This window comes from Phaethon lepturus, unplaced genomic scaffold (genome assembly GCF_000687285.1).
Source record: "Phaethon lepturus isolate BGI_N335 unplaced genomic scaffold, ASM68728v1 scaffold5262, whole genome shotgun sequence".
Taxonomy (NCBI): Eukaryota; Metazoa; Chordata; class Aves; order Phaethontiformes; family Phaethontidae; genus Phaethon; species Phaethon lepturus.
This window is the reverse complement of record NW_010523978.1, coordinates 73,657-99,198: the sequence shown is the minus strand read 5'-3', so window position 1 is coordinate 99,198 and position 25,542 is coordinate 73,657. Positions and strand designations below refer to the sequence as shown.

The following is a 25,542-nucleotide window of genomic DNA, read 5'->3' as shown; positions in this document are numbered from 1 at the left end:
GTCGGCGGGCCCACCACTCTTCCCCTGCCTGTCCAGGTAAGGCTGCCAGTCACATGTACAGCCTCGAACAGGCCCCCAAACAGGCAGACTGGAGTGCTTTTCAGGTACCATTTTTGTAGTGGCTGAAGCAATGTTCACAGCAGTAAATGGGCAAGGGACTTTTGTTCTCCACAGTGAAATCTTCACACATTCTCATTCTCCAAGCCCTAATTCCAGGCATGTTCTCATAGTAGGGAAGAATTATACAGTCTGTTTTCTCACAGGCTTTTTTTTTGCATGATCAGTCAGTTTGATATAACCTCAGTCAGCACAGCTGACTTACTAATAACCAAAGGATTTGAAAGCTGTCTTCACATGGAGACCTACAGCAACAGAGCATGCTAAGGAACTGGCATAGCAGAGCTGTGAAGCACTAATCTACTTTTGCACAAGGTATTTGTTTGGTACCTTGTAAAAAGTGTGTTCTGTAAATCTGAAAAATAGAAGCTCCTATTTTGCCCTTCACGGTGATTTCTCACTCATTTTAAGATCATCCGACAAGCACCAAGCCAACCTCTGTCCATGTAATCACAGAATCACAGAGTCATTAAGGTTGGAAAAGAACTTTAAGATCATCAAGTCCAACCACCAACCCAACACCACCATGTCCCCTAAACCATATCCTGAAGTACCATGTCTACATCTTTTTTGAACACCTCCAATGATGGTGACTCCACCACCTCCCTGGGCAGCCTGTTCCAATGTTTGACCACTCTCTCAGTAAAGAAATTTTTCCTAATATCTAGTCTAAACCTCCCCTGGTGCAACTTGAGGCCATTTCCTCTTGTCCTATCGCTAGTTACTTGGGAGAAGAGACCAACACCCACGTCGCCACAGCCCCCTTTCAGGTAGTTGTAGAGAGTGATACGGTCTCCCCTCAGCCTCTTCTTCTCCAGAGTGAAGAACTCCAGTTCCCTCAGCCGCTCCTCATAAGACTTGTTCTCCAGACCCCTCACCAGCTTCATTACCCTTCTCTGGACACGCTCCAGCAGCTTCATGTCCTTCCTGTAGTGAGGGGCCCAAAACCGAACACAGGATTCGAGGTGCAGCCTCACCAGTGCCGAGTACAGGGGCAGGATCACTTCCCTCCTCCTGCTGGCCACACTATTTCTGATGCAGGCCAGGATGCTGTTGGGCCTCTTGGCCACCTGGGCACACTGACGGCTCATACTATGAAACATTAAAGATCTCCATGGGGTTTCACCAGCCTACCTGCTACCAAGGACTAGTCTGATTTTCACGAGAGAGGGAAATCAATGAAGTCTAACCTGGAATATCATGATGGTCTTGTGTGTGTATGGGGAATCCATGAAGTCCTGTCTGGCCCCTAGGTTTTGTCTGCCTTTGCAGTGAGTGAGAGGCAGGCCTTTAATCCTCAGTGAATTTTACTCTGAGAAAGAATATAGGATATTGCTGAGTTCCGGTATGTACTTTCCTGTACAGCTTAACAAGATTTATGTGGAACTTTATGATTTGCTTCCTTCCCTCTCATATTTTTGGTTGTTGACTATGGCAGTCTTCTTCCTTTTGGGCTTATGTACTTGTTTATCTCCTATGAATGGACAGCATAATTCTTTATGCCCATGCAAAGATATATTATGTTGTGTTACCAAACACAATGGGTGGAATAAAGAAATACCACATGACTGTGTCTTTATGGTCTGGAGTAGATCAACTTTTTTAATGAAAAACATAAAATCAGGGTTCTGCGATGGTACATGCTGTTCGGTGGTTTTAAAAAAACAACAACACTCTTTTTTTTTCCTTAGAACTGAATCAGGTAGCAATCTTAAAGCAAATCAAAGCCGTATTGTATACATCTGAACCTTTAACACCAAAAGCTGAAAAGAGACATAAAAGCTTAAAAGAGCATGCAAAAACAAGTTGTAAAAGACAGATAAAAATAGTTGAAAACACAGTCAGCGGGATGACTCAAAACTGCTGCAGTTTACAGCTTGTTCTGTTAAAATAAGCTGCCATGGGTTTAAATTTAAACTAATAAGGCATGCTGCAAACTGTGGTGGAAAGTGAGCAGCCCAGCCTGCTGCTTCTCTTTGAGGCTGTCATCTTCAGAAGGGAGGCAGATCTGTAACTTTTTGGCTGCTGCAGCTAAAGCTGACCTCTTTGGTTTTGCCGTGTTGAACTCAAGGGAAGCTTTATTTAATAGGAGTGATATCAAAATAAAGGCTTTAAACAAATCAGTGTTATTAAAATGAGGAGAGAATGCAATATAATGTTCATCTGGGAGTCAACTCTAGTGTAGGTGATGTTTTTGGAAGCGTCTGTATTTGTATTTCTCTTACACTTAACTTCCTAGCAAGCCCTGCGTCTTTCCAGGCATCTTTGAAGTAAACACAGCAAAGTCAGATGTCCTTGGCTGCAGCAGAAAGAGGAACCAAAAGGGGGAACGAGGAACGTGAACACTGAACAGAAGACAGTGTTCGTCTTCTATTTTTGCCAGTCAGCCATTTCTGTCAGTCATAAAAGCTGAGTGATTCACTGCAACGCTTCGGCTTGTACGTGAGGCAGCTGGGATTCCCAGATGGGCTCCCTTTCATGTACCAATAAAGTGTGAGCCTGTGTAACTTCCAGCACCGTTTCAATAAAATGGCACATCTTATCTGTGATGGAGCCGTTAGCCTAAAATAGTGATAGCTCCACGAGAAGCACCCATACAGCTAGTTGTTATAGTCTGACAACGTGCCTTGTGTATTAGATGCAGATTCCTGCAATTCATTGCTGGCCAGCTTGTAAAATTGAGATATCAGCAGTTTTTACTTTGTGCATCATTTATTTGTGCATCATGAACCTGTGCGTATGCATCATTAAGTGCTTGACTAGTAAGCTTCTTGTTAGCCATTAGACCAAGCCTAGCTTTGTGGATGCTGTTTCTCAGAGGTTATTTTTTAAAGATGTTAAGTACTTCTCTCATGTGATGTTCTTTCCATTTTAGGATGGATTTTTGTCCCTTACACATGTATTTTGCAAGGTGTCAAACTAAATCTCTAAACTGTACTTTATAGAATTGCAGCAATAACCTGATTATCAATGGTTGATGAGACAATTACATTATAAGCATCTATTTCAGGGTATTTATTTTTGGTGGTAAATTATGGTTCGTCTGGATTCCTCATGGTTACTTTACATTCAAAGGTGAACTTTTTTTGTTTTTCAAACTCAGGTTTAAATAACTTCTGGTTTAGACCTGTATCTGTTAGGATAGTTTTGTGGGTTTTTTTCCTCTGTGCAGAATGTAACTGTGATGCTGTTGGCTCAGTGGAGAATACATGTGGTCCTCGAGGTCAGTGTCTGTGCCATAGTAACTACGCTGGACTTAGATGTGACCAGTGCGCTCCAGGTTATTACAGCTATCCCAGCTGCTTGCGTGAGTAAAAGACTTTCTTCCCTTTACTGGAGTTGCCCGTGTAACGATGATAGTTTTGTTCCATCCAAAAGTGGTAACAAAACCACTGAAGATCCAGCCAGTGGCCATGCTTCCTGGCAGGCACGCACACCGGTAGCCCTACCTGGCACATCCCTGCTGTTCCTGTGCTAGTTGGATTAACGCGAGCATGGCAACGTTTGGCCTTGGCACAGTTGTATCTCTCTTTTAAATATGAAATCTAAAGCATAGGCTGGGCAACGGGCATGGGCCTTTATGAGTTCTGGCTCACGCGACTTACAGAACATAAGCTGTGTTTCAACTGGTTTGGGCTTCTGATACATTGTCCTGTAAACTTTTAAGTGTGTGCATTAGTGTGTGCTATTGACATCTGCCAACATTGCACCATAAATCCTAGTCTAGAAGGGCTTGACTCTGCGAATCTTCCATCGTATCAACCAATTTTTCCTGCTCATGTGGATCAGTTGATCAGGCCCAGAATGTGTGTATAGGTCTTTCACATGAAGCAGAGGGAAACCTGCAGGCTCTATTGTTAAAACCAGCAAGCTGCCTGATCATCGTGAACAGGACTGCTCTTTCCTAGAAATCAAGAGATTGTTAGTGCTAAAGAAGGAATGTATCCTCAGAATTCTGCTATTACTAATCATCACAACAGTTCTCTCTCTTTAGGAGACTGGCTACTGCTTTACTAAAATAATTGTCATTAACTGTTTCACCCTCAGACTCTATCTAAGCAAAGATTAGTCCCCGGGGCTGTAGCAGCATTGTTCTTTTTTGTGGCATTATTCTTATTTTCCCCGTGTGTGTAAATCATTGCACAATGAGACCTTATGTAGGAATCTGAAACAATAAGACTGTTGCCTGCTGTATTTCAAAGCTTGCTTCTGGCCTCCTCTGCCCTCAGATCTGAAGGTGTGATGGGCATATGATTTTATATTCTGCATTTCACCATCATATTTTTAAGTGCACGTCTAATTACAGAATTTTCCCTGTGCTTTCTGTAATCATAAGATGATCAAGAAAGCAGAAAGCCAAAACCAAGCCTGCTCTAGGATGGGACAAAGGAGTTGAGGAAGAGAGATTTATTACAGCTCCAGATAATCCTATCTGTTTCTGTCAAGAACAGAGGAAGAAAACAATGTCAAGATCATACAGGTCACCTCAAACTCATAGGTTCCAAACAGGGGTGAAGACCCTGTGAGTTTTATTTAAGAAATAGCCTTGTGAGCTATTTATTGCAAAGAAAAATGAAGAATAGTCTACACAAATAGTATTCAAAACCTCTACAGTACTAAAGTTTTGGAAAGTTATTATCTGGTACCTACAGGGTGAACCTTTCCACCACTGTCTATGTTTTTTGTTACGTAGCTTGTCAGTGCTCTCCCAACGGTTCCCAGCACGGCAAGTGTCAGTCCACGTCGGGGCAGTGCGAGTGTCAAACGGGCGTCACGGGACGACGGTGCGACAGATGCCTTTCTGCAGCCAACAGTTTCCCCTACTGCAAAGGTAATGCTTCTGAGAGAAAAATCCTCCATTCTGATTTGGATCACCCCCGTTTTTATTGCAGGGTTGTCCAGGGCAGTCTGCTGCGTGCAAATTTTTATAGAAGCCCCCTGAAGCATGGGGGGGGAGGGGGAGGGGCACACCAGGAGCACATATTAGATGAGCTTATTTGTCATTCTGTGTGTTATTTCATGAAGTGAAAGATTAAAACCTTTTTTAGATGATGGCACAGGAACTGGAAGAAAATGTCTCTCAGTTCTGTAGGTTAGTGTTATATTTTTCCAAGTGACTACTTTGCATACCAAACCAGATAGTCTAAACCAGGCAAAATACACATTTGAAAAATCATGAAAGGCTTCTGCTGGTCTTGAAGTTTAAAGTATTTGAGTCCCTCCAAGGTAGCCCTATTAAAAAGCCAATTAGCCAAGCTACTTCCAAGGTAGCCCTATTAAAAAGCCCTTTCACGCTCACACCTGCTTTCATTGTACTTCTGCGCTACTACATTCCACAGCTCTGTTTTCAAAAGATCTTTCAATGTGTTTGTTTTTTAATTTCATAAAGGTGTCAACAGTGAATGTAACCCTTCAGGTAGCGTTGGTTCTCATTCCGTAAGTATTCTACGACTGCAGCTAACAGTATGTGTTAATAATGCACGTGCCTTTGCTGAACACATTCACTTCATTGCTCAAGTCCTGAAGCCTGCTCTTAGACAGTAAAAGAATTGCATGAGCTTATTTGCAGAGTAAGTGTGGAAATAAAATCTGTGTTTTGTTCTTTCATCAGTGCAATTAGCTGTTGAGGCTGGGGTTTTTATATCTTTTATATATAGATTATGCATACTGTTTATGTCTTCTTGGTACGCTAGAACACTAATATATACATGGGGATATGCATATAAACCTGTGCATGTGCCAAAGACCTTCTGGTTCTGGGTTGCAACAAGCCATTTCAGCATCAAATTATTCTTGAAAAAAAAATTATCTCTTTGTAACTGTTACTATTTCACTATTATTGTTATTAATACAGTGATGATTATTATTATTAGCATATTACCAGATATCATAGTCATTGCTAAATGTGTAGCAAAGAAGACCTAGAAGGTAAGTCTGACCAATGGGAGAGGTATCTATGTAGGCTCACGTATACAGCTATGTGTGTCTTCCACCAATAAAGGAAGGAGTAAATATGAGAATTAATGATCATTTTAAAGGAAATTTGTCTTTTAAACTTTTTGCAAAACATCTAATACTTTAGAGCAGTTCTAATAAGGATATAAAAGAATTGGAAAGTACATCTGTTGGGACATTTAGAATAAATTAGATATGGAAAAAATACCCAGGGTAGAACAATCCTATGCTGATAGTATGAGACAGAAAAGTCAGTAAACTGCCTGAGCTGTTAATAATATTAGTTTTTTCTTAGTATTAAAGAGCAGTATGTTTTTTATTGAACAGATGAACACATGTTAACTCCTTTCTGTCATTAGGGTTATTGTCAATGTCTTCAGCATGTTGAAGGTCCTACCTGTAGTAAATGCAAACCATTGTACTGGAACCTGGCCAAAGAAAATCCTGAGGGATGTACAGGTACAGCTTCATGACATATTTCTTTGGTTTATGGAATGTGTTAAATTCTTTTGAAAGTCATCTTTATTCGCTGTCACCATCGTTGGTGCTCAGTGACTTTCACAACTGTAGTTAACAGCATGTTTTTCATGCTACTTAATTGTAACACCGAATTACCCACGATACCAGCAGTTACTTTTAAAATTAGACCATAATTTCATGAGTGTTTGCTAGTGTTGGACCAAGGTGTGCTCTGAGTTGCAATGATGTGTACTTCATGCAGCCCTATGGCAGTTTTACTGGAGTGAGATAGGATTTCTGCCCCTAACACTGAAACAAGAATTTGGCTCATTGTTTTGCGAAAAAGGTGCTTTTTCACTTATTATCATCTCCTAGCTTGTAGAGGAGTGAAAAACCTTCATGTGGCCTCAGAGTGTGACGAATCTGTTATGGCTTATGTCTATATAATACCAAAATGTTTGCAGTTTTCAATGTTTGCTAACAGCAAGCGTGTGTTTTAACTACTCCCTTTCCAGCAGGTTGCACCACAACAGCCAGCTAGATAGGATGAGTAGCCTTAGAGCCAATACCAATATCATTACATCTTTGACTCTAAATCTCTAAATACTATATGGTCTAAACATCTCCTCAAAGATTAATTACTGCACCTTTCATGTAATTCATCTCTGCCTTCAGTCACAGAGTCAATACTGGGTTTCACCAAACCTCTAGGTCAGCATAGCTCCTTCCCGCAATGTTTGCATTATTTATATTTCATGTGGAGAGCTGAACTGATCCCAAAGTAGCACTGCAGAATAGAAGATGCCAGTCGGGCTGGAAGACACTGTTTTGCATCAATTATCTGAATGTTTTGAAGAAAGAAAACAATTGTAAATCCAAACTCCAAGACTGTTTTTGTTAAATACGAGTTAGAACACTTTAAAACACAACAGTAAATTGCATGTACACAGAAGTCCTCATTCTTTCTCCTTTGCTTTTCTTCCTCACCTTGTGACAGTAGCCATCTGCTATTCTGAACCTTCCAGAGTAAAATCCACCTTGTAGCACTATGACTTAAAATTGTAGATTCAGGGTGGTGGATTTTTTTCCTGCAAAGTATCTTGAAAAGAGGAAATGCAGGTTGTCTTTTTTTCATCTGTGCAGCATGCCAGTGTGATGCGAGTGGAACACTAAGTGGAGTTGGAGAATGTCAGCAGGTAAAGTGAAATTAAAAGAAAGACGTTAATTAAATTGATTTTTGTAAAGATAAATTGTTGTAACATCTGGTAAGGTAGACATCTTAATACTGATTATTGCTTTTGCACATAAAGTGGCTGGTTTTATACAGCAAATAAGTAGTTTTGTAGTGAAGTTTTATATATCCTAGGGATGTATAAAAGTTCTGAAAATTTTTCATCATCTTGAGTTTATATATTTCCTATTCTGTTCATTGAATATGATAAATGACAGAATTTATGTCCATATAATACTTTTTGTTGAGATTAGAATGGTTTTCCTCTTTAGAATTGGAGGGAATTCAAAGTAATGAAAGATTAAAGTTCTGAAAAAGGTCCTGAAACATTTTTGATGAAATTGTTTTCTTCACAGGAAAATGGGCATTGTTACTGCAAATCTAATGTTTGTGGAGATGCCTGTGACACCTGTGAAGCTGGTTACTACGCTCTCGAAAACAAGAATTATTTCGGCTGTAGAGGTAAAATGAATAAAGGACATCTCTAGTAGCACATTTTCACATAGCACAAAAGTCTGAAGAATTCCCTAGGTTGCATTTTGAAAACGTGGATGTATTTGTTGAATCACTCATGTGCACAGCATTTTGCACCACTGTTTGTAATTGCCTGTAACCTGAGTAACTCCTCCTTTGCCTTCCAAAGGGAGAAGGAACAAGGCAGATGTTACCACTGTAGTCCCCAGCCATATTGTGGCTCGCCCACTTGAGGAAAGGTGTTCCTCTGAGTTCCTTGTCCTTCACCTTGCCTTCCCCAGTGCCTCGCTCACCACCACCTGTCTGATGCTTCTCTGTCAAAGCCTGTGGTCAGATCGCACCAGGCGCTGCTGAAGCTGTTTTCTTATCAAAGAAGATAACCAAAATCACACCTCTCACTCCTCCTCTCTGGTTGTGGGGCCAGGGATGGTTGATTTTCCTGGGTTCCACTTATTAGTTCTTTACTGCTGCAATAAAAATTTAGAATGTTACAGCAGATATTAGCTTGAATTTTTTTGCAGGTGTGTTCCTGTATTGCTCTAGCCCAGGCTCAGTGTATTTTGAAGCAGAGCCAGATGTAGCTGTGATGTGGAGAAAGTGGTCCTTCTCTTGAAGGACACTCGCTCTGCCGTGTGTTTTGAGTGATGTAGGGCTACTTCAACAGTTCCCTTCCCTCCTTGTCATCATTTAGTGTGTGCAGAGTTAAAAATAATGGCTACTGTATCAAAGACTTCATGCCTACTGTGCAAAGCAAGGACGTAATGAAAGGGATCTGGTTTCAGGAAGGTGTCAAATACTGTAATTATCCTTGATTTCAGTGAGATTACAGGTGTTTAACATATTTTAGAAAACAGGATGCTTTTACACTGCGATGTAAATACCTGTTTAGGAACTTTCAACCTTTCAATTCAACTTGATATTTTTAGCCTAGACATACTTGATCCTTAGTATGATATATTATACTTCATTACTAGAGGTGTCCTTTAGTTTGTGCCACAAGTCCTGTCTCCTGTAGAAAGTCATTCAATATTGTTGTCCAGTATTGGTTAAAAATATGCATATGCTATTATATGAACACATATGCTCTTGTGTGCAATTTTTGTAAGATAAATGAAATATTGGGGTACCAGACTCTGAAAAATGAACAACTTACAATTTTTGGAAGTTAAGTTTTGGTTTGTTTTTTTTTTGTTTTTTTTTTAAACTATTATTCATCGTGATACTACTGTAGAAATTCTGACTTAAACCTTTGAATGGCTATTCTGCAAAACTGTAGTCCTGCATTTAGTAATGTGGCATGGCTTATTACTTGTGGGGTTTTTTAAAAGTGCCTTTTGTCACATTCTGTGGAGAAATAAAAAGAACCACCACAAACATGGGAAGCCAGAAATAAATGCAGCTTATGCATGTGTGTTAACATGTGTTTGAAAGAGTCTGAGGGGAGGGGAATCTGAAGGGGTCCGGAAGGAGGGAAGGAGTTGATAAGGGTGTTTAATTAGCGGAAGTGAGGTGTGTTTTCTGATAACTTTTATCACCGGTTTTCTGATGGGATATTTGGCTTCTGCTCTTCGCCTGACAGGCTGCCGGTGTGATGTCGGAAGATCCCTCAGCCCGGCGTGTGCTGAGCCCTCGGGTGGCTGCCAGTGCAGGGCACACATCGTGGGGACGGCTTGTCGGGAGTGAGTCTGGCTGCAGCTCCTGATAGCTCGTGCTTCAGCAGAGTTCTTTTGAAACTGCCCACGAGTCCCTTGCTATTCTTTTACAGGAGATTCTGGATTTGTTGATAAATAAGCTGGTAAATTGTATTAGTTAGTGATAGTAATTTTGCTGGGCAGTTTTCTTCTGTTACTTTAATCAGGTTTCTTAACTTGTTTCCTTAAATAACCAATACCTGTTTTGCAATAGTATTGCATATGTATCTGTATATCTATCAAGAGTTATATAGGACAACATACAGCTGTAAAAGCTTCTGGAAAGAGAATTCTCATTACATCCATCTTACCAGCTGTCTTGAATTTATTAGCTGCTCTCAGGAGTCCTCAGTCATCAGTAGGTCACCTCCCTTCCACTGCTTTATGCTCTTAGATGTAGCCCATACAGGGACTGGTAATTTCCTTGGTTTGTTTTTTTCTTTATCTCCTTGAAAGGCCTGAAAAAAACTATTTTTTCCCTGATCTGCACCACATGAAATTTGAGATTGAAGACGGTACTACTGTCAAGGGAAGGGAAATTCGGTTTGGCTATGATCCTCAGGAATTTCCTGGCTTCAGTTGGAGAGGATATGCCCGGATGTCCTCTATACAAGTAAGCTGGTATTTTGCTCAAGGCTTTTGTGTGAAAACATAGGTGTATGGTATGTATGTCTCTATAGTACTGCAATGTGTGTGCAAAGACATGGAGAAACCAGAAGAAAGGACAAGATCACCCTAATCCTAATTTTGGCACTCTGTTACTGTCTGGATTAGTGAGTGTTGGTATTACTAGAAGTTGGTCATTGCTAGTGCAAATACGTGTTCTTCAAAGATGTTCTTTGAGTTTGTTTTTTTTGTTTTACACTTGCAACTTATGTTGGGCAAGGAAGATCTTGGAATGATACCAGATATCAATGAATGATACCTTCACATTACAGCAAACAGGAAAATGTGTGATTCAGTAAAACAAACTGGGAGCAGGAGTGCATTGGCAACACTTATTTTAGTCTCATGACAGTCTACAAATAAACTAAAAAGCAGAGAGAATAAGTAAATCACAGGAAGAAAATCACCACAATTTAATTGTGTGAGAAGGGACCTATCTGACTTTGGACTGAATCGCTGAGCAAGTGAACCAGGATTTTACAACAGTACATTTGAGCAATAAATGGGATTTGCTCACTCTTCTTAAAAGTAGTACTTTGTTATCTGTAGTACTCTGGTGCTGATTAGATTTTTCTAGTCCCCAGCTATAGCTGTGTCTAGCCTCCCTAAGTTGTCCAAGGACTAGTGGATCATTGTAGATGGAGACATAAGCAGATAATCATAGCACAAGCATAATGCTTTCCTTTCTATTCTTCATTTTCCACTCCTTCCTTTTTGTTCTTTTGTGGTTTTTTTTAACCCAGAGCTCATATTTGTTGGATCTTCAGAATTATTCCACATTCACAAATGACGGCAACTGTCCAGCAGCTGTGGTTTCTTAACTTCTGCTTTCTAACTCAGCTGCTTTTTGCATTTCATATCCAGTGGTGTTTTGAAAAGAGGTAGTGAAAGGCTTTAGTTTCTCATATTGCTAAAATTGTGCATTATTTTGCTTACCTGGAAACAGCTTTTCACTCATGTAAGTAGTTGCCAGCTCCAGGCCCTCCTTAGTTAGATCCTTGTGTAATTGAGATAGTCTCATGTTCTTCATTTCAAGGAAGTTTCCCAAATTTGACATAGCGGTTCTGTGTGTTGCAGGACCCTGAAATAATGCTCCTGACATTTCTTTTTTAGAAGACAAATAGCGTTGCCATATCTACCACACAAAAGGCTAGTGTAACAACTTTTTGTGAAAATAAACTATTTCAATAAAATTAAAATTTTTTTATGGTGAAATAAATAAGCTGTATGTGACCTCAGTGGAAGTGGTGACTGGTATCTTGTCATGCTTCTGACATGGGTGTCTCATTACAGATTGAGGAGCTGACAGTTGGGCTCAGATTTTAAAGCACTGGCCAGAGTTACCCAAGTTTGTGACAGAGCTCAAAGCATAATTTCTCCCCACTCCCTGCCTTTGCTTGAAGCCAGGGACTTACATTTCTTCCTCTCTCATTCCTCACATGTCTTCTTTCTCGCCCTTCAATGTGTCTTCCAGATTTTCAATTAAAGCTTAGAAACCATTTTGATAAATCTCCTGAAGCATAGTTCTGTATTTCTTTTGCTTTTTATTTTTTTTTTTGTATCTATTTTGCTAGTGTTTCTGCATTGCCTGTCTTATCCATGTAGTTGTCCTTCTCCATTTAAAACAATACTTGTAAAACCTTCCCCTACTTGTCTGTATTTTCTGTTCTGGTCCACTGCACTTCTGCAATCACCTAGATTTTAGTTATCTAGTCTCTGTAGATCTCTCGGCCCTGCCATCTGTCGTATGTCTATCTTTGCTTTCTGCTTTGCACTTCCATGAGGAAAGTGGAGGTCTCGGGGATAATGATGACAGAATTGAGGAATGTACATTCAGAGCAGCATATGGGAGCTGGCAATCTTGCACTTCTTGTAGTTTTCAGCAGTAAGAGAAAATGAGACTTTGTGCTCTGTTCTCAAGTCTATGCACCTGAGAAAACCTGGGGGCTTTTGGGGAAGGAGAATGGACCACAGTGGTGAGGAGGTCACCATACCACAAGCATCTTGGAAAGGGACAGTGAGTGGATTGTGATAGGTGAACTGGGAATTGGATTATGAGGGGAGCTTTAGGATTTAGGCTGGAAAGAAGGAAGCCAAACGCTTGAGGCTGCACCAATCCTAGTTTTTCTTAATCCACGACCAACCTTTGAACATGTCTCTGCCGATTCTGTTGCTCTGCAAACTAAACAGTGGGGGCTGTGTGAATGCAGCCTCCTGTGTGGCTCCAGAGGCAGGAGTTCAGCTCAGCCCCAGGGCAGTCTCATGTGTGGTATCGCATCTCTGAGAAACTGAGGGATCTGGTGGAAGAGCAGAAGCTTCAGCAATGGTCTGAGACATCTGCATGCTGTGGAGCGTTGTGTGTGATCTCAGTTTAGGATCAGTGATTCTGGCCTGTTCCTTGGGAAGCCAGGAATATGCACAGCCCTGGATACCATATGCCTCCTTTATGGCATGGGAGGGGAGAACACCAGTAAAATACTGTCCATATCTCAACGTAAAATATCAACACACGTTAGTTCAGCCATTCTGTGTCTTTCTGGACAAGCTGGTACTCATCAAGAGTTTTATTTCACAGGAGGTTTTGTTCTATATCTTTTGTAAGCTGCCCAAGCCTTTCTCTTCTGTTATGGAGTTTGTCTTTGCCAAATGGTTTTTCTTTCTCTGGGTGCTAGTAACAAATAATATACTTTCCTTTCCTCCTTTTTCCCTTTCTTTTTATTTTTCCCAGCCAGAGGTGGTTATGCCTATCACTGTGGCTTCCCCTAAGCTCTTCCACCTAGTCCTCCGCTATGTCAGCCTGGGCTCAAAAAACTCTAAAGGGAAGATCTCAGTTGCTGAGGGAAAACATTTTGGCACTAATTATACTTGTAAGTGAATTAATTTTCTCACTAGGCTTGCCTGTCTTCCCCTGTCATACACCAGCATTGCCATTCCAGTATATACTTGTCTGCATGTGCATTTTTCTTGTAGGACTTTAGTATGGTGCTTGCATGGCTTCTAACTGTTCCTCTATTCAGCACTTTACGGCTGTTTTTGTTTATTAACTTCCATTTTTCAGAATGAAGTGAGGATAACTTTGAATGTGGAAAAATCAAACCTCTACTTATTTCGCATTATCCTGAGGTATATTAACCCTGGAGGTGAAACATTATCTGGTCGCATATCTGCTTGTCAATCGCGTTCTGAAACAGGTAGGTGCAACTCAACAGCGCAACAAATCAGATGAATGTTAGGTCAGAGCAGCCTTTTCAAGGTGCACCTAAGTAAAATTTGTAACGTCACTTAAAATGCATCACTTTTAACAGTGTCGGTGCTTTTGTGCTTTTCCTAATATACTTTGCCATGCAATTGATGTGGCTGTGTTTGCATGAAACCCCTGCTTACAGTAGTAATCAACGTTTGTTTTTTCAAATGTTTGCCAAACTCAGTACTTTCAGTTCTGCACTTGGAGGCTCTGAACAGTATGTTTTATGAAACTTTTAAAAAAGGAATAGCAGCTTTTACTTTGTTTAGTTGCCTTTAATATTTCAGTTTAAAGGTGGCTTCTGCCTTTATTCCATGAATAACATTGATTTAATGATGAATCCAATCTACCAAGTTAGCTCTGCTTACCGACCTCAACAGCATGTGATGCCTTTTGGGCCCTGTTAAAACAGAAGTACTCCATATCCTTTGAATGGTAGAGGCATACCAAGCCTATGTGCAGACTTATGTCTTATTATGTCCAACCTCAGCATACTGACGGGGGCTGATGGAGTTTAGTCATAGATCCTTTCAGTAATTTGGAGCAGACATAACTGAAGACTTCACAGATACCACTCAGCAGACTGGCAGCAGTTTGTGGTCATGTCTGGCTTATATTGCCCGAGAGCCAGGGAATCAGCCTTTGTCTGTGTCCAGGGGCCTCAAAGAGGAAGCCTTTGATATTCGTAACAATTGATCCTCACAACTTCTCTTTGATAAAGCTTACTGCAGCTACATTTCTGTTTTACATCATCCCTGCCCAGAAGTTACCTTCAGTTCCTATCTGTGACTAAACATTTTAGATGCTACTGAGAACCTCCAATATCTGAAATATTTGGCTGAAAGTCGCGTGAGAACAGGCCTTGTGTCAGCTGAACGTATTGTGAGTCAGTGCAGAGACAGGTTCAATGGAAAATAATGGAAGGGGAAAATGAAGCAGTGAGCATTATGGAATATTGCAAAACTGGCCATTACAGAGGATAAGCTCTGCTTTTCTGAATCAATTTGCTCAAGACTAAAAGAATGAAGACAACAACCACTGCATAGCTCTGTAGCTTACTGTGTGTGGTAGAATGCATTGTTAATAAATATTGATGGAAAAGCATTGATCAACTCCTGTTGGACCAAGTTTAATGGCTGAAATCATCAGTCCAGCGCACTAAGCAAGGAGAGACATTTTACACAGTCCCTTATTTTTTGACTTCTTTTTTTTTTTTTTTTGCTGGCAGGGGCTGCTCAGAGCAAAGAGTTTGTCTTCCCACCCAGCAAGGCGCCAGCTTTTGTCACAATCCCAGGAAAAAGCTCCACAGAGCCTTTCTCACTGCTTCCAGGCACATGGACTGTCAGTATAATGGCAGAGGACATCCTCTTGGTAAGAAAACAATTGAGGAAAACAAGTGCTTGAAGGCTGTCATGGTAGTATTGCTCTGGAGTTATTTGCTGGAAAGAACCCTGCAAGCAGTTGAAATTCAGCACTAGTAAAAAGAGTACAGCGGCAGAATAGCATTATGAAAATTTACAGTTCTGCCTCTTATTTCATTTTTTTTCTTTTCTTTCACCTGCTCTAATTTTTCTTGTGCTTACAGACTCTAAGTCTATCTAGAATCTGTACCTTCAGAGGATAAAGTAATATTAACATACAGCACAATTGGTTGAGCATAAATTCTCGCAGAAATTCATAATTTTTACCTACCAGTTGTTGTATCTAAAGCTTGGCTCTGCCACAGATGATCAAGACCTTAGCGTCTTGACAAAGATTCTTCAGAAAAGTATTATAAGATGATCTGCATGATTAGCAGGTCATTTTCTAAATGTTTTTATCCTCCCATCATTACCCTCACTCACTGAAAAACTGATAAATTTTCTGACAGCAGTTCTGAGAAATGGCTATAAAAAGACAAGTTGCTTGAGGTGATCATATATGAAAAACCTTAAACAGGTATGATCACCATTGCAGCCATCATACTGCAATTCATATGTATACTGTGTAGGGTTAACAAGTAGCCAGTGTCTTTAGTCATTAAGCCTGGGGCTCTGTTAAATTTATGGAATACCACGTAAAATGTTACTAAAGAGCTTGCAGACATATTTCTTGCTGAAAGTGACAGTACTTATTGTGCCTTTTTTTTTAATTAATACCTTTGAAAAGGATTTTATTAATGATCTTAGCCCAACATGTTCTTACAACAACAGTTTTTATAAATAAGCTCTAATATGTTAATTTAAGTAGGCAAGGCAGAGCAAAAATTTACCAGCTTTTGAAGGACAGCTTAATAGAGTAGATGGAATATTTTTATAAAGTCACCTGGGATACGTGAATCTCCCTTGCAGAGTCACGCACAGTTGAGGTGTGTGCACATGGGTTGCACACAAAGGTGAAAACTGTGCTCAGCTGACTGGTGGGTCACCAATGCATGGGAAGGCTCCTATAGCAGCACTGTCTGGTACAACACGTGATGGGAGAGTGGCTTCAGAGTTTCCCTGCTCACAGGGAAGCTGCCTTCGTCCTGTCTCTATGTAGGTATGAGAAAGACACATTTGATGTTATTGGCCCATGTAACAACAAAAAAAAAAATCCACGTGTCTTGCTGATAACCTCTGTAAAAATGGTTTGAGTGGTTGGTTTCATTCGTTGCTACATTGTGAAAGCCTAGAGATGTTCCTTTTGTAATATTCTATATGGTCTTGCATTTGTTCTTAGGATTATATGGTGCTGTTGCCTAGTGATTATTACGAAGCATCCATCTTGCAGATACAAGTTACAGAGCCTTGCACCTATTCAGGACGCGCTTCAACAGAGCAGTCAGTATATATACTACAGAATAAACAATTGCTTTGGATTATTTTATTGTTATCCTGTTGCACTTGAAAACGATAATAATGCTGTGTTTTTTGATTGGGGTTTTTTTGTGTAAGCTGCTTGCTCTATCAGCATTTGCCATTGGGCAGATTTTCCTGCGTCCTTGGTTCAGAGACAGCGTATTTCAGACATGGGGGACAATACAGAAGAATGCCTGTGCGACAACCAACTCCTGATCACCCAGTGATGTCCCACATCAGTGGAAGAGAGGTCAGGTTCCTGCCTGCTAATTGCAGTTCTGTCTGCGCTGTTGACTATAAACCACCTGGACTAAAACGGTTGCAGATTTACAGCTCAGGATTTGCAAATCTGTAACACATCCTTAAATACATCCAAGTTCTGCATTTTATACAGAACTGTGTAAACGAATCAGTGTAGGCAGATTTGTAACTGTGGCTAGAGTGGACATTTCACTCTGACAAAAGTATTTTATTAAATAAAAATCCCTCTGCTTTAGGCATACTGTCTTGTTCCGCATACTGTTTAATTGCAGCAGAAATGGCGTAATGGCTTGTCAGCAGAAATGGTGTACATATTGTCAGTCTAATCTTTTTTTTTCCCCTGTAAATAACTATACTTATGTAAAATATTTGCTTTACTAAAAAAAAAAAAAACCAGAAGCAATTATGCTACTGCTGTAGGTCCCTTGAAAGAGAAACATATTATTTGTGAAATGAAAAATTATACTAGAAGAGTGTTTGGTAAAAATAAGGTATTTTATCAAGGACATGATAATTACATGTAAAATTATTATGTCCTCCATTTCTGTGCTTGGATATTGCTTTGAAAAATAGCAAGTGCAACAAGAATACTTCATGCCACAGACCCTGGTGCTTCAGCATTGATGCATGTGCAAAACTTTACTGGTATGAGTAATTGCAGTGAAGTCAAGAGGGCTGTTGACAGAATTATTTACATGTGTAAGTGTTCGTAGCCTAAGGAAATATTGAGAAAAACACTTTAAATTTGAAAAGAATTATATAGCTAACTGTAGCAAAAACCTCTGTAACCACAGTACTTGCCATGCAACTACTTCAAAGTATTTTCCATCAAATATTATTTTAACCGATTTGTGCAGGTAAACTAAAAGAAAAACTTGATGCCTTAGAAACTGATATTGCCTGTTTGCTGGAGAAGATGCTTAGGGAATCAATATACAGCACTGCTGTGGTAGGAATTGTGTTCCTGGAAATGTTTTTTTCAGTGGAGAATTAGATTCGACTTCTATTTGTTATTAAAGATAGATTAGAGAAGAGAGTGACAAATTTTTAGTATCATTAAAGTTTCCTCACTGGTGGTTTTCTACTGAGGAGAAGTGAAATAATAATACACTCATTTCACAGGCTTGCCTTACAGCCTTCCTAGAACTGTTGTAATGGCTGTTTCTTGAACTTGGCTGACTCTTATTAGTGGACAAAGTAATATTTATAAGCATTGCTTCCATTCTACTGGATGTATTTTGCTGAGACAGCACAGGATTGGCCCTGGACTAATGCAGACCAGTTGGCTTGCACGGCAGGAAAAGGGAGCTTCCTGAAAGAAAGGGAGTGAAAAATCTAATGGCTTTCTTCTTTTTCAATGATCTTGACCTAGGTCAGTTTGCAGATGACCATAAATGTTCCTCAGGTCGGTCGCTATGTTCTGGTTTTTGAATATGCCAATGAAGAGGATCAGCTATACACTGCTGAGGTAATAATACATAGCCCTGGACCTGTCACTGAAGGCACAGTGAGAATATACAGTTGTAAATACAGGTAAGAACTTCCAAAGTAATCACTAAATGACTAAATAAGCATTTGGAATATCATTATACTTTTTATATATTGGAATCCATTTTACTATGTAGATTGTTCAAATTTTAGGGCGATTTAAAAGCAAGTACATGATTCTGCAGGTATTGTACAGATTTATAATTCTCTCTGTGCAATCAGCTCATTAAGTATTGCTACTGCTTCAGTGAACTGTTTTCCTGTACAAGAGGTTACTTCTTTATGTAGATTCATAAATCCTTATAAACTATTAATTCCAAGTCCAGTGGAAGAGCATCACTGTTGGCTGCAGATGCTTGCACTGTTTTTCTTTAGCTAAAAGCACTGTCAAGGGCTTTGGCTGTAAAAAATGTAGCAGCCAGTTTTATAAGAGTATTCCCACTGTTTCTAACAAGATCTGCTAAAGCAGAAGTATAAAAGTCTCTGAAATTCTGACTGTAGCCATCTTCTGGCTGTTAGGCTGTAGGCAAGGTCTTCAGCCAAATGCTTCTTTATCCTTGTTGACTGCTGAGGTTACTGCAGATGTTTCTGCACGAGAGATTTTGTCTGTCCTGAGAGAGATAGTCTATAACACTTGAGCATGTCAGTTGATGACTCAAATTAGGATTGTGATCGTGCAGATGTTTGTGCCCTTGGGAGATGCTGCCCAGTGCCAGGGGACTGCAGACATGCATCCCTTTTTCCTGCTAGCCAAATGTTTCGCACATTGGAAGCTTAGGGATATTTGGGATGAAATTGCCCAGTAAGAAAAATAATTTTCATCAGTGTGTTTGTGATACAGAGCACAGGGAGTTACACGGAGCAGTGACCTTGTCAGGTTATTGCTGGGGAAAGCTCTTGTTTTAGACTGTTATATAAGACTTTGAGCCCCAAACTACTTGCTATAAAGCTTCCATTTTATTGCTTGCTTTTTTTTTTTCCCCAAACACATTTTATCGGCTAATTTTGAACATACTTGTTTGTTCATATGGTACACTAAGAACTTGCTCATGAAAATACAAAGAAAGCCCTTGCTACTTCAGTGTAGCAATGCAGTAAATCCCTTCTGCAGTCATTCTGTGTGAAGCTAATAGTCACGTTGCAAGTAAGTTGCTGTGTCATCGTTCCTAAACAGGAAGCTACAAGTCTCTTCTGTTAAAAAATAAATCAAGAAATGGCTTAGTGAGGTACATGCAGATAAGAGTAACTTGTAGAATCAGGAACATATTGTGCCAGGCCTTCTTACAGCTCTATGAGCTTGATTATTGGCAATAAAACTTTGTAAGAGAATAAAACATTGCAAATATCCAGCAAATCACAAATAAGGGACCTATATTTTTCTGGTGTTAAATGTTCTTAGCCCTGAGCTGACCTTATTTCTGATCTGTGCTCTACACAAGAGTGAAACTTTCATATTCTCTGATTCCTAGAGGACAAATAGAGAAGCAGTTGTATGGTGGTTACAGCTTCTCACCCACGGCATGCTGGCTGTCCTAGCTGAGCAGAAGTGCAGGAGAAGGAAAAGAAATAAAAGTCTTATATGAATTCTCTTTAGCAAAAGGGAACTGGTGCTACTTTTGGCAAGTTGCAGTGGTCATGCTCCCTGAACAAGGCAGAGTTCAAAGGCTTTAGCAATCTCTTAGTAGGTAATTGTCTTTACCAAATGTGCACAGCCAATGAAGGGTACTTAGTAAGAGTAGATGCAGATGACCATAAATGGGCGTTTTTTCACTTTTATTGAGGAGTATCTCAGCGTACAGAATAGCTTCCTAGAATCAAGACTTGCCCAGCTGCCATTGTGTGGGTGAGAGTTGCCAATCCACATCATCCGTGGCGCGTGGCAGTAGTAGAAAGCAGCAGCTGGTGCGTGCTGGCACCTTGAGGAGCACAGCCCAGGCACAGAATAATAGTTACGTGCCATGTTACACAGCTTGGAAAACTCTCCAGGTAGCATGTATCTGTCTGTTCACATCCTACTTAAAGCAGTAGCATTTGAGCTAGATCTGATTTGGAGATCTGAGCTCAGGTCTGGGGGTTTCGGCTCTGGGTAGGCCAACCCACAAAGGACAAGCAGTATTTTGTACGTGGTATATCCTCTGTCTCACTAGTGAGGAGGCCAAAGCAGTCTCCCAATATTCACCAGTGGCCATGATCGCAGGGTGACTAGGCACCAGTGGTGAGGCTAGCCAAAAGCTAGGCAGCTGAGCTCGGCGATAGCATAAACAACATGGCAATGCCAGCATGCTGATTTTTAATCCTGCTGTCTGTCTCAGTTTCCTTTGTCGCAGCATTGTAGTTGACGATAGGAATCGCATTGCAATCTATGACCTCCTAGCAGATACAAAGATACATCTTAAAGCATCGTTAATTAATTTTCTTCTGGTAAGTTTTGTTTTTCTTTTCCCTTTTCTCTTTCCTTTCCCTCATTGTTCCCTGAGTGGGTAAAGAGAGATACTTTTCTCCCATGTTCACACGCTGTATGGTAATGTGTGAAATGATGTATATTAGATGCTTGAAGATGTTTCTTACATATACCCAGGGAATACTGAGGCAAACCTGATCAGTCTCAAAGATAAACAGAAATTTGCCTTTCTTGGCAAGGGTTTTTCCAACTCTCTTATGCTTCATTTCAGTTCTCCTCTTCTACATGTAAACTTTAAATGAAAAATCTTGTGGTAGTTTTTATACTTAATCTTTTTTTTCCCCCCCTTATCTTTCACTTTTTTAAAATCCTTAATACCCATATGGGAGTTTCCTGGGTCTCTTACAAAATTCAGGTAATAAATGCGTTCATTTCAGGTAATAAATGCATTCATAGTCATATAACTTAAATATGTTGCATAAAAAACCTTCACTGCCCTCTTTCGGCCACACCAGGAATACATTTTTCTGGACACTGAATTTTCTTCTATGTTATTTCTGTTTTCCATTTTAGAAACAAAGTCGAGTTACACAGTTCGTTAAAATCTGGAGTTGAAACCCAGCTATAAACATAGAGTAGTTTCATGGAACTATTAGGATTTAAAATTGATACATGCTTTCTTCATTTCATGAGGCAGTGTTCAGTGTGAAGAAATACCATTTAAATTGTCTATTAGCTCCCTGCAGTAACTGCTGTGCTAACAAGATGCATATCTAAAAGCCGTTGATATTATTAGTCTCTATCTCCACATGTGGAAGTCTCTTGTGCTAAGAATCTCTGTATTTTTCTTTGTAAATTCTAGGTTTCATTCTCTGAATATGTTACTGATCTGTATTGATAGTCTTTAATGACATATAGATAGTCTTATTGATATATATTGATAGTCTTTATATACTGATAGTCTTTATCTCACACTGACGCATACAAGCTGTCTAAACCCAGACTAAGGTTTTAGCTGGTCGTAAAGTTCGATTTAGAGCTTCAGAGTCCACCTTGTCCTGCTGCAATGGGCTGGAGCCCTGTGGGTCGTTACACACAGGATAGGCACAACGTTTGCTCCCCAGGAAAGGGACTTTCAGCACTCTGCCTGCTAGCTTATGACGGGTTTCTAGTCCCTGCTCGCTACTGCTAAAATACAAGCTGAGCTCCCTTACAACTTGCTTCTAAACTGAATCACTTTGCATATTAATGAATTCTCCCAGCGCAATTTTTATTTACATGAATATGTAGTGCTAGTTATCTTACTGCTTATCAGGCATTTTTATCTCCTTTTCACATAGTTCATGCACAAAATTTGTAACCTGCATTTATGTATTTTTTCAGTGTGGATAATGTTTTATTTGTGCAAACTGTTGTGTCTACGTACAAACCTTCCCTTATATCTTTACCACCATGGCTACAGCAGGACTACCACAGCTTCATGTGCTCATACCTAGTTTTAGTAAAAAAAAAAATCATATGAGGCCTCATCAGCTGTTAAAATGAGTTCTGAATGCACTGGGAAAAATCCTGGTGTCACTGAAACTCACCCCTAAAGACTTCGTGCGAGCAAGTGTTTGTGCCTGCATTTCAGAAGGTCTAGGAATTCCCCCAGGGTTCAAAAGTTTCTAACACCACATATGAGGACTTTTCTCTCCCACCTCTGTACACTCCTTGGCTCACTTCTGACCCCCCAAGCTGGTCTGTAATTCCCATTGCCACACATATACTTATGTTTTAATTTATTTAACTTCTCAAAAGCCAACGTTCCCTTGAGAAGGACAGAAAAATGCTATTCAACACAGGCATTCAGGTGCAGGCAGGTAATGGGATCCAAAATCACGTGGGAAGTCCATGACAGAACATGGCTTTGGTGTCAGATCTCCCAGTGCTAAAATTAGGCTTCATTCTTCCCGCTTCAGGCCTTGGTCTCTTATTTATGATATTAATTGTTAATTGTACCTTGTGCTTATTTTTTAGAACAAGGTTTGTATTATTTCAGTTGAAGAATTTTCTCCAGAATATATGGATCCTAAAGTACAGTGCATAGCTGCTTACAAGAGTACCCATGATGGAAGGTAACTTGCTCGTTTTTATCCCTCATATTTTCTGAAAAAGTCCTTGAAAGGCACGACTAAATGGAATTTTAATTCTTTTCAATGAAGCTTTTCTCAGTGACTCACAGGTGATTTGTAGGCCACTTCTGCAAAGTAGTATTTGTAAAAGAGCTCAAGTGTTAGTGTCAATCTAGACAGTCTTTGCCCAGGACTTTGTTATTACTAGCCTCTTCCTGGCCCATCTGAACTACGGAGTGCTAATATGTTAGCAAACACGGATCTTTCACATGCTGTTCAGTGTGATAGGTGTCCAAGCTGGAGAAACATTGTTACCTCGGTGGTCTGAAATGCTTACTGGTCTGTCTGGAGCTTCATTCTGCATGGTACAGTTTCAGCTGTTCCAAAACGGCTTTAATGTGTCATTAGGTGGGGGATGTCTCTGCCCTTTCAGGCTCAAATCCACTATCTCAACTTGACAGCAGCAAACTACTCAATGCATAAATCCTCACATCACAAACAAGCCATTACCTTGTCCATCTAATCACGGGGCCCACATGGTAGATGTGCTCTTAGCATTCACTCCGCACAGCAATGCCAAGTGATGCTTCTCCTCCATTATACTTGTATAGGACCAGTAATAAGAGCACTCATATACAGCTTGGTTGACCCAGGTTGATGGCTCTTCTCTTGCTGTGAAGATTCCCAAGTGGTCAGGTTTGAGTTTGCAGAGCACTTGCTCTGTCCTGGTGAAGCTCTCCTCCTTTCTGTATGTTTTTTTCTTTGGACCAGAGAGGAACTATCACTGCAGCTTCCAAATTAGGGAGCCCTGCATGTCAGTTCCTGTTGCACTCCCCAGGATGTCCCTTGTGATGCCACTCCTAAGGCTTTCTTCCTACTGATCTTGCAATGGGAAGGTCCTCAAAGTAAAAGTAAATGTCATTTGCAGGACTTCAGAGGCAGAAAGCGTTGGTGACTAGGTCCAATAGTTTTCCAGACAGTAGCTTCTAACATAACGGTTGAACTGAAATAGCAAGCAGAAAACTCTGGATAGTAAATTGGATAAAAGCATGTGACAATACTCGGCTTCCAAGCATGCATAGCATTGGATTGCAGCTTTAATTCTCCTGCTCAGAGTGCTACATCTGAGAGTAGCTTTCTAAGACTGAAGATACTTGTCCTTGCACCAAAGGTATTTTGCATTCCTGTGCATTTATATTCTGAGTAAAATGGGGGAAAGAGGCTGGGTGAAAAACATGATTTAAAATAAAGCTAATGTAAAAATTTGTACCTTTTACTTTGTTTTTGTGTTGTGTGGGGTTTTTTTAATCCCTTGTTATATTTGCATCGTTTACTGTATGTTTGTGTTCTGTTATCATGACCATTATCTGGCAGCATTTTTGCTTTCCTGCAAGTGTTTAGTGTTCACCAAGTTGAAAGATGCAGAGTCTTGGCTCCGTTTAACAGTATTGTGAGCGGATGCTGCATGTGATTTCCCACACAGGCCTGGCAAATACATCTCAATCCTGGCTATGAAACATACTTGCCATTCCTGTTCTGGGCCTGTCTTAAGAAAAGATTAATCACTGTCTGTTGAGTACTTATGAGAAGTGAAGAAATACTAGCAGGAAAGCCCCAAAAACATTTTCTCCTGCAGTCGTGGAAAATACTTCTCTCAATCAAGTTCTTCAGAATTAAATATACCGAGGAAGAAATAGTTAAACACAGCAGTGAATGAATAAGGATGTTTTCAAGGAGCACTGTTACTTATTTTGGCTCCAATTCTACAAATATTTGAGTGTATACTTAATTTCTAAGTACTTAAGTAGTCCTGTTGACTTCAGTGGGAAAACTTGCATGTTTAAAGGATACACCTATGTAAATATTTGTGGAACTGAGAATTCAATATTAGTACAGATTCTGGTGAATGTAACTAAATGGATTCACTAAAATTTATGGGGGGGGGGGGGAGGGGAGGGGTTAACACTTTTGGTTCCCTTAGGTTTCATTTTTCTTAGAAGAAACTTTCCATTGAAACTGTTAAGTTTATGGAAATGTTGAGTGAAGAAAATCAGTTAACGTACATTTTCCCCTTTGTGAATTAAATCTGTACCTCTTGTTTTCATTTACTTTCTGAACATTTACATAGAATCCAAAGAGTAACAGGGGTTACTATGGCATTATGATTTGTATTTCAGTCTAATATATTGAATTTATGAGTCGACTACTTTTCCTTTTATGATGCTTAAGAAATTTTGCTGGCCCTAAGAGTAATTACTGTAATTCTGGTTTTAGTGCAACATGCATTCCCTCAATGTACAAAACTCCACCAGCAGCTTTGGTTTTGGATGCATTCCAGGATGGGAAAATTTCTGAAGTACGGAGAAATATACTGTATGATCCACTGAGTGTCCCTTTACCTTCTGACTCAGTTAATAGAGTTGCCTTGACACCATTACAGGTATCTCGTATTTTGAAAATATTGTTTCCTAAGTCACAAAGCATGTTCTTAGTAAAGTTAAATAGATGAAACACTTTAAGAGGATCAAAACTGAATGATGTGATATGATCAAAATTTTGCAGACTGAGTAGGCCACCAAGACAATATACAGAAAGAGAAACAAAAATGCCAGCTGCTTTCTA

General features: G+C 39.9%; 1 protein-coding gene across 1 annotated transcript in view; it reads left to right on the top strand.

The window, feature by feature from the left end:
- Positions 1-25,542, top strand: part of LAMA3 (laminin, alpha 3) — a gene marked incomplete at its 5' end in the record, with an annotated part of 87,356 nt that overhangs the window by 5,678 nt on the left and 56,136 nt on the right. Inside the window, 16 exons of the mRNA XM_010282284.1 lie at positions 3,290-3,424; positions 4,811-4,948; positions 5,507-5,553; positions 6,432-6,531; positions 7,675-7,727; positions 8,119-8,224; positions 9,816-9,915; positions 10,384-10,540; positions 13,652-13,784; positions 15,066-15,208; positions 16,538-16,638; positions 16,753-16,906; positions 18,290-18,450; positions 20,718-20,826; positions 22,826-22,923; positions 25,195-25,360. Coding sequence (XP_010280586.1) covers positions 3,290-3,424; positions 4,811-4,948; positions 5,507-5,553; positions 6,432-6,531; positions 7,675-7,727; positions 8,119-8,224; positions 9,816-9,915; positions 10,384-10,540; positions 13,652-13,784; positions 15,066-15,208; positions 16,538-16,638; positions 16,753-16,906; positions 18,290-18,450; positions 20,718-20,826; positions 22,826-22,923; positions 25,195-25,360 — 1,901 coding nt within the window. The remainder of the gene's footprint in view (positions 1-3,289; positions 3,425-4,810; positions 4,949-5,506; positions 5,554-6,431; positions 6,532-7,674; positions 7,728-8,118; positions 8,225-9,815; positions 9,916-10,383; positions 10,541-13,651; positions 13,785-15,065; positions 15,209-16,537; positions 16,639-16,752; positions 16,907-18,289; positions 18,451-20,717; positions 20,827-22,825; positions 22,924-25,194; positions 25,361-25,542) is intronic.